This window comes from Musa acuminata, chromosome BXJ2-7 (assembly GCF_036884655.1).
Source record: "Musa acuminata AAA Group cultivar baxijiao chromosome BXJ2-7, Cavendish_Baxijiao_AAA, whole genome shotgun sequence".
Classification (NCBI taxonomy): Eukaryota; Viridiplantae; Streptophyta; class Magnoliopsida; order Zingiberales; family Musaceae; genus Musa; species Musa acuminata.
The window spans coordinates 7096641-7113357 of NC_088344.1; the positions used below are offsets into that span (position 1 = coordinate 7096641).

Sequence of the window (16717 nt, forward strand, 5' to 3'; positions counted from 1 at the left end):
AGATTAATAACAAAAGTTGTTAGGTAACTAATGAAAAAGCTTACTCGGATCTCTGGGTCTTCCTTTTCAGTTTTTTGGTAGAACAAAGTTCCCCAGAAGATCAAAAGTTCATTCCTAGGTAGAAAATGCCATTTCAAAGAGCATTACAGAAAAGGTAAGAGATATTAGATCTAACATCAGATTGAGTCCTGAAATTAGTCTAGAGGAGTTTCTATCAGAAATTTATTAAATAGCACTTAAAAATTTTATGAGTTAATGTTGACTTTGCTTAATTTATTTATCTCTGTGACTCTTTGAATGTAGATATAGCAGTATTAGTGTTTTATTTTCCTCTCCATCCTTTGGATGTGGATAATTATGGCAGTATCTTGTGAGAGCCTTTTGATCTTTAAATCAGAATTCTGTCAAATCCTTCAAAAATGCATTGTTCCTAATCTGATGAAATCTCCAGCTGCATCATATTAGCTAACAAGAAAACTAGTGTCAATGAAAACCAGCTAATTGTTACAGTTTGTCAAAAACAGTTTATTGCTGGATGTACATGATGAAGTTACTTTTAACTAAAGATGAATACTTAAATTGGAATAGGACATGTGGAGGACATTGATCTGTGACTTGTAACATCAATCACTTCAGCTTATGTTCAATGTGCTTGCATTCACATAGTTGGTTGGGATGTTGGTATAAAGAAAGAGAATGATCTGATCATCTGAAGAAACACAAGATTTCTATACAACATTAACTTGAAGAATGAGGTTCTATTCATGGTTGTTACACACGAGTGTCTAGATTAACAGTGTACAATTGGATCTATATTATCTAGCTAGAGAAGTGAACCAACGTATAACTGAACTAGGGTTTCCATCATGTATTTTCTTGATAATAAGATTTGATCTGATCTCAATCTTGTCTTTTAAAAGATGAAATCTGCAGATTATGAGTTAAAACATTAAGTCATGCAAACTAACATGATATATTTTTTATTGAGTGTTATATGGAGGTTTAATCATGTACAAACATGGTTTATAAGTAGGGGAGACATCATGTTTTAGGGCTTTCATATGTTTGATATGCATATATATGTTTGTGGTGTTAGTTTGCTTCACATGCGAATAAAGCTAAGTTGTACTTCAAACTAGAAAAGTCAAGTAGTAGTTCAAACTTAAAGGATGCTAATAATTCTGGTGGTGATCATAACATGCTTACCTACTGAAGGAATGCTCAACCTGTAAAGCCTATTTATTTATGCAGATTTTTAATGACCTAATCATGTTTATAGTAGTAGCACATTTTTTTTTCTCTGGACTTGTTGCTCAGTGTTAAATCCTACCAACCCTTCTGTCTTGTTTCTTCTTGGAGCATGGCATCCAAGAAGCTTCCTTCAAGGTGCACCATGGGAGACTTGTGTACTTGTGTTGCAACACCCTGTCACCATCATTGGCCCCATGTATCTCATCATGAAGCTGCAACTTTGATGTTTATGGTCTTGGTAAATTTTATATGTAGAGCTTTTACAAACATATATCCTTGCAAATTTTGGAAATAGCATATTTGGCTTCATAATTTTTAATACAACACATATATCCACTCAAGTATTAAGATCTTCACATATATCACTACTGTCAACATCTACCCAATACCCATGTTAACCACTTTGAATTATAATTAACATTCATTTGTTTGAGCTAAAAAAGTTATGAAGTATCAATGTACTTCTAATATCTCTAGCATCCTAATGAGGTCTTAGAGGGTATTTGGAACACTTCTACAATTGTATATGTGCAAGTTCCAGATTTTGAATGGATACACACACACACACACACACACACATATATATATATATATACACATACACATATATATATACATACATACATATACATACACATATATATATACATACATATACATACACATATATACATATATATATATATATATATATATATATATATATATATATATATATATATATATATATATATATATATACATATGCAATTTTACCTTCAATTTTTTTGTTTGATAATATTAATGAATGAATCAGATTTCCTTTATTAACTGATGCTATTAGATAAATTGATAGAGGTTAAACATTTAACATGATATTGGAGTTGCAAGTCTTAATTTTGAAAGTCTAGATGACCCAAATTTTAGTTTACATTGTTATTTAAAAAAAAAAATTTGGTATTTGAATAAACTGGTAGAGGCCAAATGGTCTGTATACTTCTGTAAAAAATTTAGGAACAGTTGATTTGAAAATGATGCATAATACTTGTAAATTTATATTAAAATAACCCTTTGGTACTCTTCCACATTGCTCTTTATGTTAACTGATACTGCAGAAAGTGAAAGTGAAATAGATAAAGAACCTCGAGTGAAGTGACAGGGTTGTGGTTGCATGAAGTTGCTGAACCAGTAAGAGACATCCTACCACCGATTGGGACTTCTCAATTGTTGCTTGCACAAATCATAGACAAAAATAGTGATTTAATTGCGTATTATTGTTGTCATCTTCTTTATCGACAATGAATTTAAAGAAACAATGATTCACTTTCTACCCATTTTCCTGCCACTTTATTCATAATATTTGATGGGAAAGTTAATCATGGTGACTCTCATTGTCCGATTGTTAGTGGGATGAAGAGTATAATTTCCAGAAGAATGCCTCTTCATTTTATCTGCCCAATATCATCTTCTGTTACCGGAAGATGAGGCTTCTGTTGAATCCCACCAAATCTAAAGTGAAATTTATTTCAAGAAATTGGTGTTATGATGGCAGATAAGTTAGTTTTGCTTTGTCATGCTTAAAGGATAGCTGGTGGGATGCTGTCTTTTGCAACAGTTTGTCTAAAAGAAGCTTGAGAGTCTAAAAGAAACTAAATCAGTGTTTTGCTTCATTTTTTGACATTTCTATTTTAGACCTAGATTAATTTGCATCTTTTAATTAGTGCATCTATCATGTGCTAACATTTAATGTAGGGAAGACATGATATTAATTAGTTCACTCTGCATCTATGTATGCTCTGAAAGTGGCCCCAGTGACAAAGACATAAAGATTGCTTGCATAGAATGCTGAATCATTTACCTATCTATTCTATGGTTTTTGTGCAGTAAACTGTTGAAACCAAACATCACATTTTAGTGAAGAAATCCAGGCATTATAGATGGTGAACATGAACTTGGGATTTAGGGCAAGAAAGGCCTTTTTGTTCATCTCCTGTGAACACGAACATGGAAGATGAAGATATGTTTCATAAGCTTTGTGTTCTTGGTTTAGTTCCTTCATTGCTTTTTGCAAACAGTGACTACTACTGTACATTAGCGGATGGACTGGGAACTGCTGCTATGCTTCTGAAGCTTTACAATTGTCACCGAGGATGATTGCTCTTCCTGTTTACAAAGGTCAGTGACTGCTTCTCTGTTTACAAAGATCATTGAGCTGCTTTGTTTCGAAGTTTTACATCAGAACTCACCTTTACTACCTGCTTTTTGCTGCTCACCTGAGTCGTGGTAGGTTTCCTCTGCAACTTTTTGTATGCATCAGTGGATTGGGTGAATCCCAGTTTAGAGCAGCAGCAAGCAATGCAGGACAAGCAGGTCTCCATACACATTCAAGTTTCTAAGAGATGCAACAGTGTCTACCATAAATGATTGGATGTGATGGATCTCAGATAAAGAGGAAGAATGGACAAAGATGCTGCAGCCGTTGTCTGTGGGTGAGGTGAGGGTGGTAGATGCAGCTTCTGAGCTCTCATGGGCTTTGCCACACATGCAATCTGCGTGAAACTTTTTTTGTCGGTCGCAATCCAATTATGGTGAGGTATATGCTTACTTGTAACTCGTGGAAAATGCCAGTCTTTTGTGGGAGGAAAAGGAACATTCTTTGCTGTATCCAGAAAGCTACTTGCTACCTTCCTCCAGTAGATTGTATTCAGCAAATCCCAACATCCTTCTTCTTCTTCTTCTTCTTCTTCTTCTTCTTCTTCTGTCATCAGGCTCAAGCATGCAAGTCCATGAAAGTAGTTCTGACGTGTGGGTGTGTGTTTCCTCTCATTTTACTTCCTACAGAATATTCACAGAAAATTAAAATTTTTCGAGAAATTTACCCTTTTAATTATAATAAATAGTATTTATTAATTTAATTATAATAGAAATCTATGAATAAAGTTTGGAATATATATATATATATATGTATAATAATATTTATTAATTTATGAAAAATCTGAACAGGAACAGTGTCGCGCATTAATTAGATGCCACGTGTTCTCGGGTCATTGCCACGGCGCCAGGACACGCGGCATCAGGTAGCTACCCGCTCACCTGTCCCGGCCTAAACTTGCTTCGTGTCGGTGGGACTGCGCGGCGAGAAACCATTGGAAGAAGTGCGGGCCCCAGTGGGAACATGTTCAGGGGCCTGGGTTTTAACTTATCAGAACGCACCACGTTGGCATCTCTCGCCTCGCGGGATCGGCTCGGGTCTTCGCTGGCCATCGTCCACCACCCGCCATCGAACCAGGGTGGGTGCCCTCCGGAGGGTATTTTCGTCAATTTACGTGAGCTGTCGGTCGGAATGCTTATCCCGTAACCACGGTTAAGTCGACCAGGGTTAAGCCGGGAGGAGGAGAGCCTCGGAGGTATATTTATATGCCAAACCGTCCGTGAACGAGAGGAGGAGGTTAGATTGATCGAGAGGGAAGAAGAGGAGGAAGAGGGGATTGGTTCTTCTAGTAATGGGAGAATCAAGCGGATCGGTCTCGGTGGACGTGGAGAGGATCTCCTTTGGAGGGAAGGTAAGAGTTAGCTCGATCAGTTAGAACTCTCTCTCTCTCTCTCTCTCTTACATTTTCTGGGTTTTATTGGTTGATTATATGGGTAAATGCATAATTTGGTGCTAATTTTGGCACGAAAATGCGTTCCTTTGATTGTTTTTATCTCGGTGTGTGTAGCATTTGATTCTTTTACTCTCTGGATTGGTTGTTATTTGGGGAATTTGTGTTTTCCTTATCATTCGGTTGCTTGTAGAGGGCTTTTTTTGATTGTGTACGCGGAAATGGTTGCTTAATCAAAGCAGTTCTCTTTATTCGTGCGACTTTAAGCAATTTGGTAATTCGATGCCTTTCTTTGTTTACATTCTATTACTTCATCCTTTATAGGCCTGCCTGTTTGTTTCTCTTCAGATGCTGTTTGGAAGCTGAGTGATTCATATGCAAATGTGTAAACACACGTTTATGTTCCTTTTGACTTGTGAAAATTTTTATTTTTTTCTTCTTTGAATGAGATCTTGTTTTTCTTACTAGAAATAATTTGTTATTACGCAATGTTTTTCCAAATGGAGTGAACTTCATACAACCAGCTTTCAGGTGCCTTTTAAGTTTCCACTATTTAATATTTTCTTTTGTTATGTCAACTTAAGTACTTGTTTTGCGTTCTAATCTATTCTTTGCTTGAACTATAGTTTTTCTTCTGTTGAAGCACCAGCTGCATATTACTTTGTAACTGGGTAAGGTGGGCTTATCAATTCATATTAGCTTCGTTTTTTGGTGATAGGCCGCTACGATTACTTAGATTATCAGTCATATGTACAAATTTGAACTGAATTGACCTTAATAGTTAGAAAACAGAACTGCCACCTTAGATTTTCTTACTTCACAAATAAATTAGAGCAGTTAAAGAATTTAGCCATTCATGTTGGAACACATATCAATGGGAGTTGATAGTTCACCTGTTAGGATTCTGATCCTTCTTCTTGGCATTCATGGTCCTGGACCATGCTATCATAAAGCTATCAGCAGTAGTCTCTTTGTCATCCTACTTTGTCATCACGAACAAGAGAAATGTCGCTGATGAAGTCTATCTTGCAAGCATGGATTGAAATGATTGAAATAAAGTTCGGGACCTTGAGCACTAGTTGTCTGTCTGATATGAAATCTCTGATCTACTATAAACTTGCTATGTTCTCCATCCAATGCTATTTTGTCTTTTTAATTTTTTTTTCTTCTTTTTACCTTATATTTGTGTGCATGCTGTCATGTTCTAGGTTAATAAATCTACTTTCTGTAGTTCCTTCTTTGTTGCTCTAAGACACATTGGTTCTTTTCCTCAGGAGCATCATGTGTTAACAAGCCATGGTCCAATTTCAGTTGCTGTTTATGGGGATCTGGAAAAGCCTGCACTTGTTACTTATCCAGATGTTGCTTTAAACCGTAAGTTGGATGACTTTACCATTTTCGAGCATTTCTTTGTTTCTTTTCTGTTCTGATCATTTTCATGTTTTATTCAACTGAAATTGTGAGATTATTGTAGCTGCTCCACTTGATGCTATGTTGACTTGCTTGTTTCAATCTCTTGATTTATCTTTTACTACCGTTTTTATAAATTACCAGGTGTATTGATTCCCTTATTTCTGCATGCTTGAGGATATGCGGCACTTAATTCAGTTGTGACTTGGACACGACATGTGCTCTTCTGCAACCTATTCAATTTATCTTGATCATCACAAAAACTAATCTAGATTTTAGTAACTTGTTTTCTATGGTTCAGCTAAGAAAATCAATGATAATTCTTTTTAGCACTCTTCTAGAATTTAAAACTGGACCTAACTTCCTTCTACATTATCTCTTCAGATATGTCATGCTTTCAAGGGCTGTTTTTTTGTCCGGAAGCTGCTTCTTTGCTGCTTCATAATTTCTGCATATACCATATTAGTCCTCCAGGTCATGAGGTCAGTAATTCTGTTGCAGCTTATATTATGATGTCTGTATGTAATCCATAGTCTGAATATTCTTTTAACATGATTTTGTTGGTCATCTACCTTAAGAGTCCTGCAGTTGGGTGCTGCTCCAATTTCTTCAGATGAACCAGTGCTTTCTTTAGATCAGTTAGCTGATCAGGTGGCAGAAGTTCTTGATTTCTTTGGGTATCTCTCTCTCTCTCTCTCTCTCACGCGCGCGCACACACACACGCACACACACACAATGTCTTCTCTCTTTCTCACATGCACACACATGGTAGTATTTTTTGTGACCATAATGATTATAACTGTTTTCAGGGCCACTCAATTGGTCACTTTTTTCAATTTCTTAATTTTGAATGGTTTGGTCTTTCCAGGTTGGAAACTGTCATGTGCTTTGGGGTCACAGCTGGTGCTTATATTCTTACCCTTTTTGCTGTAAGTCTTTTATCATTAGAACTCTGTGAGTACCTGATTTTTGCAACCTTTACTGAATTAGAACCTTTTATGCATTGCTTTCAGACAAAATATAGGGAGCATGTCCTAGGACTGATACTCGTCTCACCTCTTTGTAAGGCTCCCTCATGGTCAGAGTGGTTATATATGAAGGTATCTTTTAATAATCTTGCTTAATAGTGTTCCAACCATAATGAGGGGAGTCAGTGCTAACAACATATCTGAACTCTCAGGTAGTGTCAAATTTCCTCTATTTTTATGGAATGTGTGGCTTAGTCAAGGAGTACTTACTCCAACGATACTTCAGTAAGGTATGCTAGGTTTTGTTCACTCTGCTGCTAATTCAATTTTTCTGCATCATGTAATTTATTATCCATCTCGATGTGTTATCAGGAAGTACGAGGAAGTTCACAGGTTCCCGAGTCAGATATAGTACAAGCCTGTAGAAGTGTTAGTAACTATCCACTCTTTGTTTTGTGTTTGGAACATAGGGAATATGGATAACTTGTAACATTTTTTCAGGATTTTTTCTCACATGCATTTATTTTACCATCTGCAGTTGCTGGATGAGAAGCAGAGTGCAAATGTCTGGTGGTTTCTTCAGTCAATTAATGGGTATAATACCTTTCTTTCTTTGCCAAAAAATTATTGTATTTGCTACGCACGAGGTAGCAAAGAGTTAATGGTTGATGCTTAAATTAGGAGACATGACTTGACTGAAGCATTGAAGAAACTTCAGTGTCGGACTCTAATTTTTGTGGGTGAGGACTCCCCATTTCACTCGGAGGCCCTCCACATGTCCGCAAAGCTGGACAAGAGATACAGTGCATTGGTTGAGGTACTCATTTAAATCAACTCCCTTTCTCCTACCGCCATCGAATCTCTTCTCATCGGCTCATTCTTATGTTGGCTGTTGGCATCACCAAAAAAATGCTGCAGGTTCAGGGATGTGGGTCGGTGGTGACGGAAGAGCAGCCCCACGCCATGCTGATACCAATGGAGTACTTCCTCATGGGGTATGGATTGTACCGTCCAAGCCAACTGAGCTACAGCCCGCGAAGTCCCCTCAGTCCATTGTGCATCTCTCCGGAGTTGCTTTCCCCAGAGAGCATGGGAGTGAAGCTAAAGCCCATCAAGACTCGAATACCCGCTGAAGTTTGAGGAGCTCAAATTCAACATTTGAGTTGTGACTACACGGGGGCTCATGCAAGCTGCAATGCCAACATCAGTTTTGCAAACCATGTAAACTCTGACATGTACTTCCTATACATATAGAGTGTTTCTTTTTGTGTTCTTTTAGTGTAAGACCAGGTTACTGGACTGTACATATTATTATCAAGGGTTGGCTGGAATCCGTAGACAGTAATCTGGTAACATCTTACTCTATTCTTTTGTACTCCATGTAAAGTTATTGTTTATGATGACAGAATAAGGAATGAGAGAGATGGGCTGTACTCCATCATTAGTAGCTTTGTGCTCTTTCCGTGCTATTTATTCCATGGTATCATAATAATAAGGTTGACAAGTTGGTTACATTTGTCTCTTTCCAAAGGCATCATTTCATTACATGTTTAATGTTATGAAAAGGCAGGTCGATGCTTTTAGTTGCGCACTAATCCTTAATGATGCTGCTTTATCTACCAAAAGTAGGGCGCATGATTCATTGATAGGATATTGTGTCTTCGTTTCTATTGCTTTCCAGTCCAAACTCTTATCAATCCACTCTGGAAAGTTGGAGAGTGAGAGAGAGAGAGAGAGTTCTTATTGTTATCCAACTTTGCATGGTGGGCATATACACTTCTCAAATTGGACTTTGTGTGGGTGGTTAGTGTCAGTTGAACTTCCAAAGATTAAAACATCATGAAATTTGAACTTCCATAGATAATATATTTTACATTCATACTTAAGATATTGGTCTTAAGATAATATATTTTACATTCATACTTAAAACAACCCCCAAATTAATTAGAGATATTGGTCTACCCTTAAAATATTACTTGCTGCTCAAGTCATGTATGACCTATTTAATCGAACGGACAAAATTGGCTGCCGCTGCTTTTGTTTGAATTGGAGTTTAGACCGCACCAAACCCGCCACGCACGCTTGTCTTCGTATTATTTAACCCCAAGTACTGTGATCACCATTATACACCGTCGATTAGAATATCCAACGGCCAGGATTTCACCCGTAGATTACTTTGCCGCGGTCGATATCGTCACTCGTATTTTGTCCGTACCGACCACAAGACGGCAAATCGTGTCGGACTTCCCATCCCACGTATCCTTCGTCGCGAATCTCGAATCTCGAATCTCGAATCTCGAATCTCAAAGCAAAGCCTGACGTCCGTCGTCATTCCCAGAAACCACACGACCTTTCGCGTCAGCCCGCGGCGCACCCGAGTCACGTTTCCGTCGTGTGATTGGTCGGTCAACGTGGGACCCGGTGGTACGCTGTGAAACCACGGCAGCAGGCCGTCCCCTCCGCGTATGCCGTCCCCCATCCAGAAAAACCAAAAAACACAACTCCCGCACTCGTCGACCGGTATCGTTGGTGTCGTTTCCGCTTTCAAGAAGCGAAGCGGAAACCTGTCTCTTTACTTCGTCTCTCTATATCTTGGAGCCCAAATTGGACGACCCCCTCTCTTCCTCCCATGGCGGAGGAGAGGGGAAGAAAGATGGCGACGGCGGCGGAGGAGAACTGGAGGGGAGGAGGGGTCCCCCTCATCGTGAAGGAGCTCGTCGCCGGGGGCGTCGCTGGAGGCGTCTCGAAGACGGCCGTCGCGCCGCTCGAGCGCGTCAAGATCCTGTTCCAGGTGCGATTCTCGCTCCTTGTGTGAGTCTTGGAGGCGTCCCCGAGACGGCCGTCTTGGAGCGCGTCAAGATCCTGTTCCAGGTGCCATTTTCGCTCCTTGTGCGAGTCTTGGAGGCGTCCCTAAGACGGCCGTCTTGGAGCGCGACAAGATCCTGTTCCAGGTGCGATTCTCGCGCCTTGTGTGTGTCTTTCGTTGATTTTAGGGTCATCGTGACCGTAGTCAGAAAGTTGTATGGTGCTTACGGGTGACGAACTTTGTTGGATTCGAGACGGATTTTAGGGTTAGATGGCTTTTCTTGGTAAGTCGCTGCAACACCAGTTAGGAATATAGCTGTAGGTTCTGCCTATTCGATGCTTGTGTTGTGGGTAAAAGAAATTCTAGTGGACATTAGTAAATAGTGTTTGTTACCGATTTAAAACCATGTCGTGATTGATTTGTGTGAAGTTCTTCAACAGCAACTGATTTTTTTTTCAAATGCATATGAACTTACGGGCTTGAGTGGTTTGTTTGGTGATGATTTTTAGTGTCGTTAAGTTGTTATGATGCTTGAGATGGGGTCGGAAGGGTTTGTAATCATTCATATTTAGTCAATGATGTCGGAAACTTGTTAAATACTTAGCAACCACAAATGAAAACAAACCATAAAGGATAGCCTTAAAATCCACCGAAAAAATGAATCGAGAAACTTTATTGAAGACGAACAATGTTTACAGTGAGATAAGATGCCATTTTATAGGGTTACATATTTTGGGCAAGTGAAAAGATACTCCGGAGCATCTCTAAACTAAAATCCTACCTAACAAAATTTAACTAATGAAATCTTGAAAACACCTAAAACAAGAAAATGGAATCCTGTAAAATGAAAAGTCTAGAATTTACATGAACAAATATCAAAAGATAAATCTTCTTGATTCCATGAAAATGGACATGCTGCTTCTATATGGTACTTCTTAATTGACATTGTCTTAATCATGAAGTTCTCAACAAGAGTCAAAACTTTCAGTGAGATTTGGAGGAAGCTCTGGAAAGCTAGTGTGTCAATTAGATGCAACAAACACACTTGTTGTGTCTCCTTGTGGTATGTATTGAATTAATAGCATGCGGTGATGATTAAATGAACTATGATGGGGAAACGCAATTGAATTATGAGGGATTGTTTTGCCATGGTTGCACATTGACTGAGCAAAGTGTATCTTTTGTTAAAATCTTTTTCTTTCTACTTTGTTTTATTTGAATAGTGGAAACATGAGATATTTTACTGCTAAACATACGATGAGGTGTTTTGCTGATGCACTCATGTTCTATTGCAAATCGTGCTTTAAAGAGTAGGAAGTGTGAATAAGGAATTGTTCAAGAAGCTCACATGTTCATTGAAGCATATAAAAGTAGGTTTTATTTTTTTTACTTTTATGTAATTTATTCTGGTTAACTTTTTTGTCCTTTATAGTTTCTGGATCAAAAGTTAAGTATGTGTCTTTGCAATTTCTTATAAACTCCCAGACTAGAAGGGCAGAATTTCATAGCGTGGGATTGTTGGGATCCTTCCAGAAGATTTTACAGACAGAAGGTTTATTAGGGTTCTACAGGTTTGTATTTAAGTTTACAGTTCAGTGACATCTAAGCAAGTCAATCTTGTCTATAGGCTATCAGAGGTATCGGATATTGATTCGGTTATTTTTGTTTCTCAGGGGGAATGGAGCTAGTGTTGCTCGAATTGTTCCCTATGCAGCTTTGCATTTTATGGCATATGAACAATATCGACGGTGGATCATTCTAGGTTTTCCCAATATTGGAAAAGGTCCTGTACTTGATCTTATTTCAGGGTCGATAGCGGGAGGAACTGCAGTTATTTTTACTTACCCTCTTGATTTAGTACGTACAAAGCTGGCATATCAGGTATTAAACCATTAGCTAAGAGTTTTAATTCTTTTCCTCCTTTTTTCTTCTGTATATCCTCTTAACAATCTTGACCATGAAATTTCCTGGCCATATAGAAATATGATTTATCTATGTTTGCTTACAGAAAAAAATGCACCTGTTTTAAGTCTGAGGTCTAGGTCCATTGTGTCAAGCTTCTCACTGTCTTCCTGTTTATTTTAGTCTTTCTAAGCACATTATACATCTGAATTGGTTTTTGGAATTTTTACAGGTTGTAGGATCATCAAGGCTGAAAAATAGAGGACCTTATCACTCCTCTGAACAGGTTTATCGGGGGATCCTTGATTGTATTTTGAAGATGTGCAGAAAGAATGGCTTAAGAGGCCTATATCGTGGTGTAGGTATGTGTTACTCGACAGATATTTTCTTTTTCTTTCAACTTCATATGTGGATTTACCTGATTGTATCGAAGTACACAAAATGTATTTCAGAAGTCCTTTAGTTATGAAATATTTATGTTGTACTTTGTTAATTATCAGAAGTCCTGATAATGGTCAATTATCAGGACTATGTTGTACTTTGTTATGAAATATTTATGAAAAATGTACTGTATGTTTTTTATATAATGAAGAACTAGTGGGAAAAGTTTTGTGTAAGAGGATCACATTTGGGGTTGTTTAGACATTTACTATTATTTTGGTGCCTTATAAATGAGGAAGAGCTATTTGCTATTCTTTTCTCGATAGGGTTGAGGATTGAGGGAGAAGGGGCATTTATCTGAAATGTCCCATTAGTGTATTAGTGCCGTCTATGAGAGTTGGAGGGAACTAGGAATAACTTGATGTATGAGAAATTGTAATTTTCTTTAGAAAGCACTGTAATGGAAATATCCTAAAGAGAAGAGGCAAACAATGGTCATCTGGTATCTTATTCCTGATACCGAGTTCTTTTTAACATGTATGACTTGTCCATTGTATTGGAATCAGTTTTATTCACCTTAGCTAACATTAGATCAGTGAAACCATACATGTTGAGATTTTCTTGTATGGAGTTGATTTGTTAAGGTAAATATATATTTAAATTTATTCTATTACATGTATTTTCATGCCTTCTTGATAATGTTATGTGTCCTCGACTCTCTGAATCCATGGATTATTGAAGGTGTGACCTCCCTATTGCCCTCAGCCCAAGTTGCTAAGGCTTGGAACTAATTTTTCTTGTGTCAACTGTACCTATTTATTTTGACACATTGGGTTAGGGCATTCAGTTCTGTTTCCGTTTATTATTCGGAAATCTTGAGAGAGCTGGATATGTTGGAGATATTATTTTATCGGGGTGTACACCATCATTATACCTTTTATCTATACTACTGAAGATTCCTCTGTCATCCTCATCCATGAATGTAGGTCCACTGACTGGACCCTGCAAATCTTTGCGGACTGCCATGTGATTGCTCTCTCTTTGCCTACACAATTTTCTTCCACATCCCATTTGTTTGAGCCTTGTTTCATAATTTTTCTATGATAGTCTCTCATCCTTTTGATTGCTGCATAATGAAGATAGTAATTCTTTAGTGTCTTCTAGATGTTTTTGTTTAAACAACCATGTCAGAAGGGTCCTTAACGCTTTATAGGCTTAGTGAGAGTTAATGACCTTAATCATGACATCCTAATTATTCCTACATTGAAAGTCATACACTGCAGGATTGCCACAAAAACAGTGAAGGAGACTATTTCCCATCATATACTATAGAGCCAGAATCCTAGTTATATAATGTGAAACCAAAGCTACCAACCAAAATATATAGCAAAATAAAGACATATAGTGGTCGTCTATCTGGATTCTATTTTGTCCCTTGTTCTTGGACTATATTTAGTGAAGATTAATAGATCTAGTACAAGTATTGATAGGTGAAGTGCTGTGAACTGGATTTGCTTGAATGGGTTATAGTTTTTCTAAGATTGGCCATGGTTAAAAATTATTTCCATAGTCATTAATATGGACTTAAACTTTTATACTAATTGTTAATTGATCCTTTTGCACTTCTCTTTTTCTGATCAGGTCCATCATTATATGGAATCTTCCCATATTCTGGTCTCAAGTTTTATTTTTATGAGGAGTTGAAGATGCATGTTCCTGAAGAGCATAAAAAGGATGTAGTTGTGAAGCTTGCATGTGGATCAGTTGCTGGTTTATTGGGGCAAACGATAACATACCCCCTTGATGTTGTTAGACGACAAATGCAGGTATCTTGCTCAGTAGTATACTTGTTGAACATTACAACCAAGAAAAATGGAAATGTTACAAACCAAAACACCATCCAGGTACAAGCCCTCTCAACATCTAACAATGAAGTGGGGAAGGGAACATTTGAAACCCTTGTTATGATAATCCGAACTCAGGGATGGAAACAACTATTTTCTGGTCTGAGCATCAATTATTTGAAGGTCAATTCTTTTTCTGATCGTTTATCTAATGAGCATCACATATCATTTGATCAGTGTTATATCAACTCTCCTGTGTCTGCGTCAATAAGATTAATTCACTTAACGCATTGTGCAAATGCTGCATCTTAATCACCTTCTTGGAACTTCAAAAGTGTTAATGAACCAATGTTTGTGCCTTATGGAGAGAAACTGCGTAGAATTGATTTTTTCCCTTTTTTCTTCTACATTTGTGTACGCTGTAATCTTGGGATCTGTTTAGCTTTGGAACATCGTTTTGCTTCATCTCTCTATCTTGATTAACTATATTCTCATATTGCCAAAAAACTATATCCTTCTTTTCTAGGTTGCACCTTCTGTGGCAATAGGATTTACAGTTTACGATGCCATGAAGTCATGGCTTAAGGTCCCATCCCGAGATGAAGCGGCTGTCATTACAGTACGGGCCGAGAATAAGAGTAACCATCCATCATCCCTTCACTCAGGCTGATGAATACTTGAAATCACAAAGGCCTGCTTTGCTGTGCATATCTTGCTTCTGGTGCAGCTGCTTGCTGATTCTATACGTACAGTATAACCTCACAAAGTTGTACATCTTCATTTGTTCAATTCTGATCTTTTTATTTTTGAAGTTCAGCATAGATATCTCATATGATGCTGGTAAATAATCCTTCAATGAGCTTATGCGGCTGAAGGTAATGAGCATCGGACAATTTATTTTTCGAACGTTACCCACACAGGGTAACAAAATATTGAAGCAAGCAATTCCCTTGTATTCCTACAGTTGAGGCATTTCAGTCCCCCATGTATTGAACTGGTGATTCCTGACATTAATTACATCATACTTGGGTTACTAACACACATCTGTGTACATCATTATCAGAATGAGCAATTGTAACGATAATTCTCTTCGGTGTACAAATTTTCACTGACAGGGAAGTATTGTTGGATTTGTTTGTTTACTCGATGGCGCTCTTTTATACTCGTTTATTTTGCAATCAACTCAATCTGTGAAGCTGACTCCAACTCAGTCTCAAGCTTAAATGTTCCTGCTTCTTGTTCTGTCTGTTATCGAGTCTCAATCTGTGTGAAATATTCCTGCTTCTTGTTAAATTGAAATCTGAGATTGTACGGTCTCTTACCTGCAATCTCATGGTTACTTGTTGTAGGTTTGGAACAGTGAGTGAGTGAGTGAGTGATGCAGGCTTGGCACACCGTGTGACTTCCTTCTCGGTCCTGTGGCGGTGCGTGATCTCTTCAACTACTCCATAGCTCTCCAGCTGCAGGTGTCTACTCTTCAACTCATGTCTCTATTTAATCCAAGGTAGCAGTACCAGTCATTTTTTTTGTTTTTGTTTTCCTAAGGTACTTGTCATCGGCCGGAGATGAGATTCCAAGGGCTGCGCGTGTCACATGTCTCCCAAGGTGCCTTCACAGGTTTCCTGTGCTTGGGCCTCTCGAAACCAAGGCAGGGCCGCCTCCTCCCACTGCCATCGCCATCGACAACAACTACTCGTTTGGAGAGATGTGTGAGACTTCTGTGCAGGTGGTGGCAGCGTTTAGACTATACTCATACACGGAACTTAACCAAGGATAGAGAGAGAAACACGATCCATCCATTCGATTCAAATGAAGGAGTGCACTAGAAGAGAGAGGAAAAGAGAAAAGAGGGCAGCCGGTCTCACGAGGAGGAGGCCATAGCCACCGCCGCAAGCTTCTGCAGGTTGAGCTTGACGACGACGTCGGTGAACATCTTGGTGTCCTCCTCCGTGTTCCCCTCCGGCACGTCCACCACGTACGACTCCAGCACCACGGTGTAGGCCTTCCCCTCCTTGTGGAACTCCGTGACCGAGGTGACGGACCGGTAGTTCCTGAGCCGGTGCTCCCCGCCCATGACGCGGAAGCTGAGGATGTGGCGGTCGTCGTCCAGGATCTCCAGCCGCTCCACGCTGGTCGACGCCGGCAGGCCCGACACGACGGTGACCTCCCTGACGCTACCCACCCCGCCGTCGCCATGGACGACGTTGCAGCTCTTGATGAAGTGCTTGTAGCGCTGTGGCCTGTCGAAGCTCCGGACGACGGGCCAGATGGCGCGCAGCGGCGCGTCGATGTGCTGCGTGATGAGCGAGGTGCACGTCCCCGGCGCGGGGGGGAAGGTGTGATGCGCTCGGATCACCGGCTCCAGCTCTGCCATCTCCTCCTGGGTCAACCCCTGGGAAGTGGGGTGGTGATGAGGCTCCATGACTCTCTCTCTCTCTCGCTCACAGCAAAACCAAGCAACTCGAGTACTGAGAAGAGAGGTGGAAGCTTGGCACCATATATATAAATAACGTAATGTCTTTGCACGAGATATGCGTATTGGACTAATTACATATTATACATTTTTAGTATCTG

The 16717-nt window shown here is 39.1% G+C and overlaps 3 protein-coding genes across 5 annotated transcripts; 2 read left to right on the plus strand and 1 right to left on the minus strand.

Annotated features, from left to right (window-relative positions):
- Positions 1–4643: 4643 nt before the first annotated feature.
- LOC135616918 (protein NDL1-like) lies at positions 4644–8657 on the plus strand. 2 transcript variants are annotated; one of them, XM_065116652.1, is made up of 11 exons: positions 4644–4793; positions 6107–6206; positions 6627–6724; positions 6831–6919; positions 7111–7171; positions 7256–7342; positions 7423–7500; positions 7583–7639; positions 7749–7804; positions 7892–8027; positions 8129–8657. In XM_065116652.1, exons 1-11 carry the CDS (start codon positions 4734–4736, stop codon positions 8348–8350), a joined length of 1044 nt encoding a protein of 347 aa, XP_064972724.1. In that variant the 5' UTR covers positions 4644–4733; the 3' UTR covers positions 8351–8657. The 2 variants fall into 2 exon arrangements, with proteins under 2 accessions (XP_064972724.1, XP_064972725.1); XM_065116653.1 differs by lacking the exon at positions 4644–4793 and adding an exon at positions 5484–5503.
- A 1063-nt stretch (positions 8658–9720) lies between these two features.
- On the plus strand, positions 9721–15184 carry LOC103991234 (mitochondrial carrier protein CoAc2). Of its 2 annotated transcripts, XM_009410605.3 has the most exons (7): positions 9723–10001; positions 11502–11587; positions 11690–11897; positions 12151–12280; positions 13941–14125; positions 14204–14326; positions 14670–15184. In XM_009410605.3, the coding sequence occupies exons 1-7, from the start codon at positions 9840–9842 to the stop codon at positions 14811–14813; spliced, it is 1038 nt and encodes a 345-aa protein (XP_009408880.2). In that variant the 5' UTR covers positions 9723–9839; the 3' UTR covers positions 14814–15184. The 2 variants fall into 2 exon arrangements, with proteins under 2 accessions (XP_018684751.2, XP_009408880.2); XM_018829206.2 differs by lacking the exon at positions 14204–14326 and having other exon boundaries at positions 9721–10001.
- Positions 15185–15919: 735 nt separating this feature from the next.
- On the minus strand, positions 15920–16613 carry LOC103991235 (abscisic acid receptor PYL9). The gene has a single exon (XM_009410606.3). It carries the CDS (start codon positions 16563–16565, stop codon positions 16005–16007), a length of 561 nt encoding a protein of 186 aa, XP_009408881.2. The 5' UTR covers positions 16566–16613; the 3' UTR covers positions 15920–16004.
- Between the last annotated feature and the right edge of the window lie 104 nt (positions 16614–16717).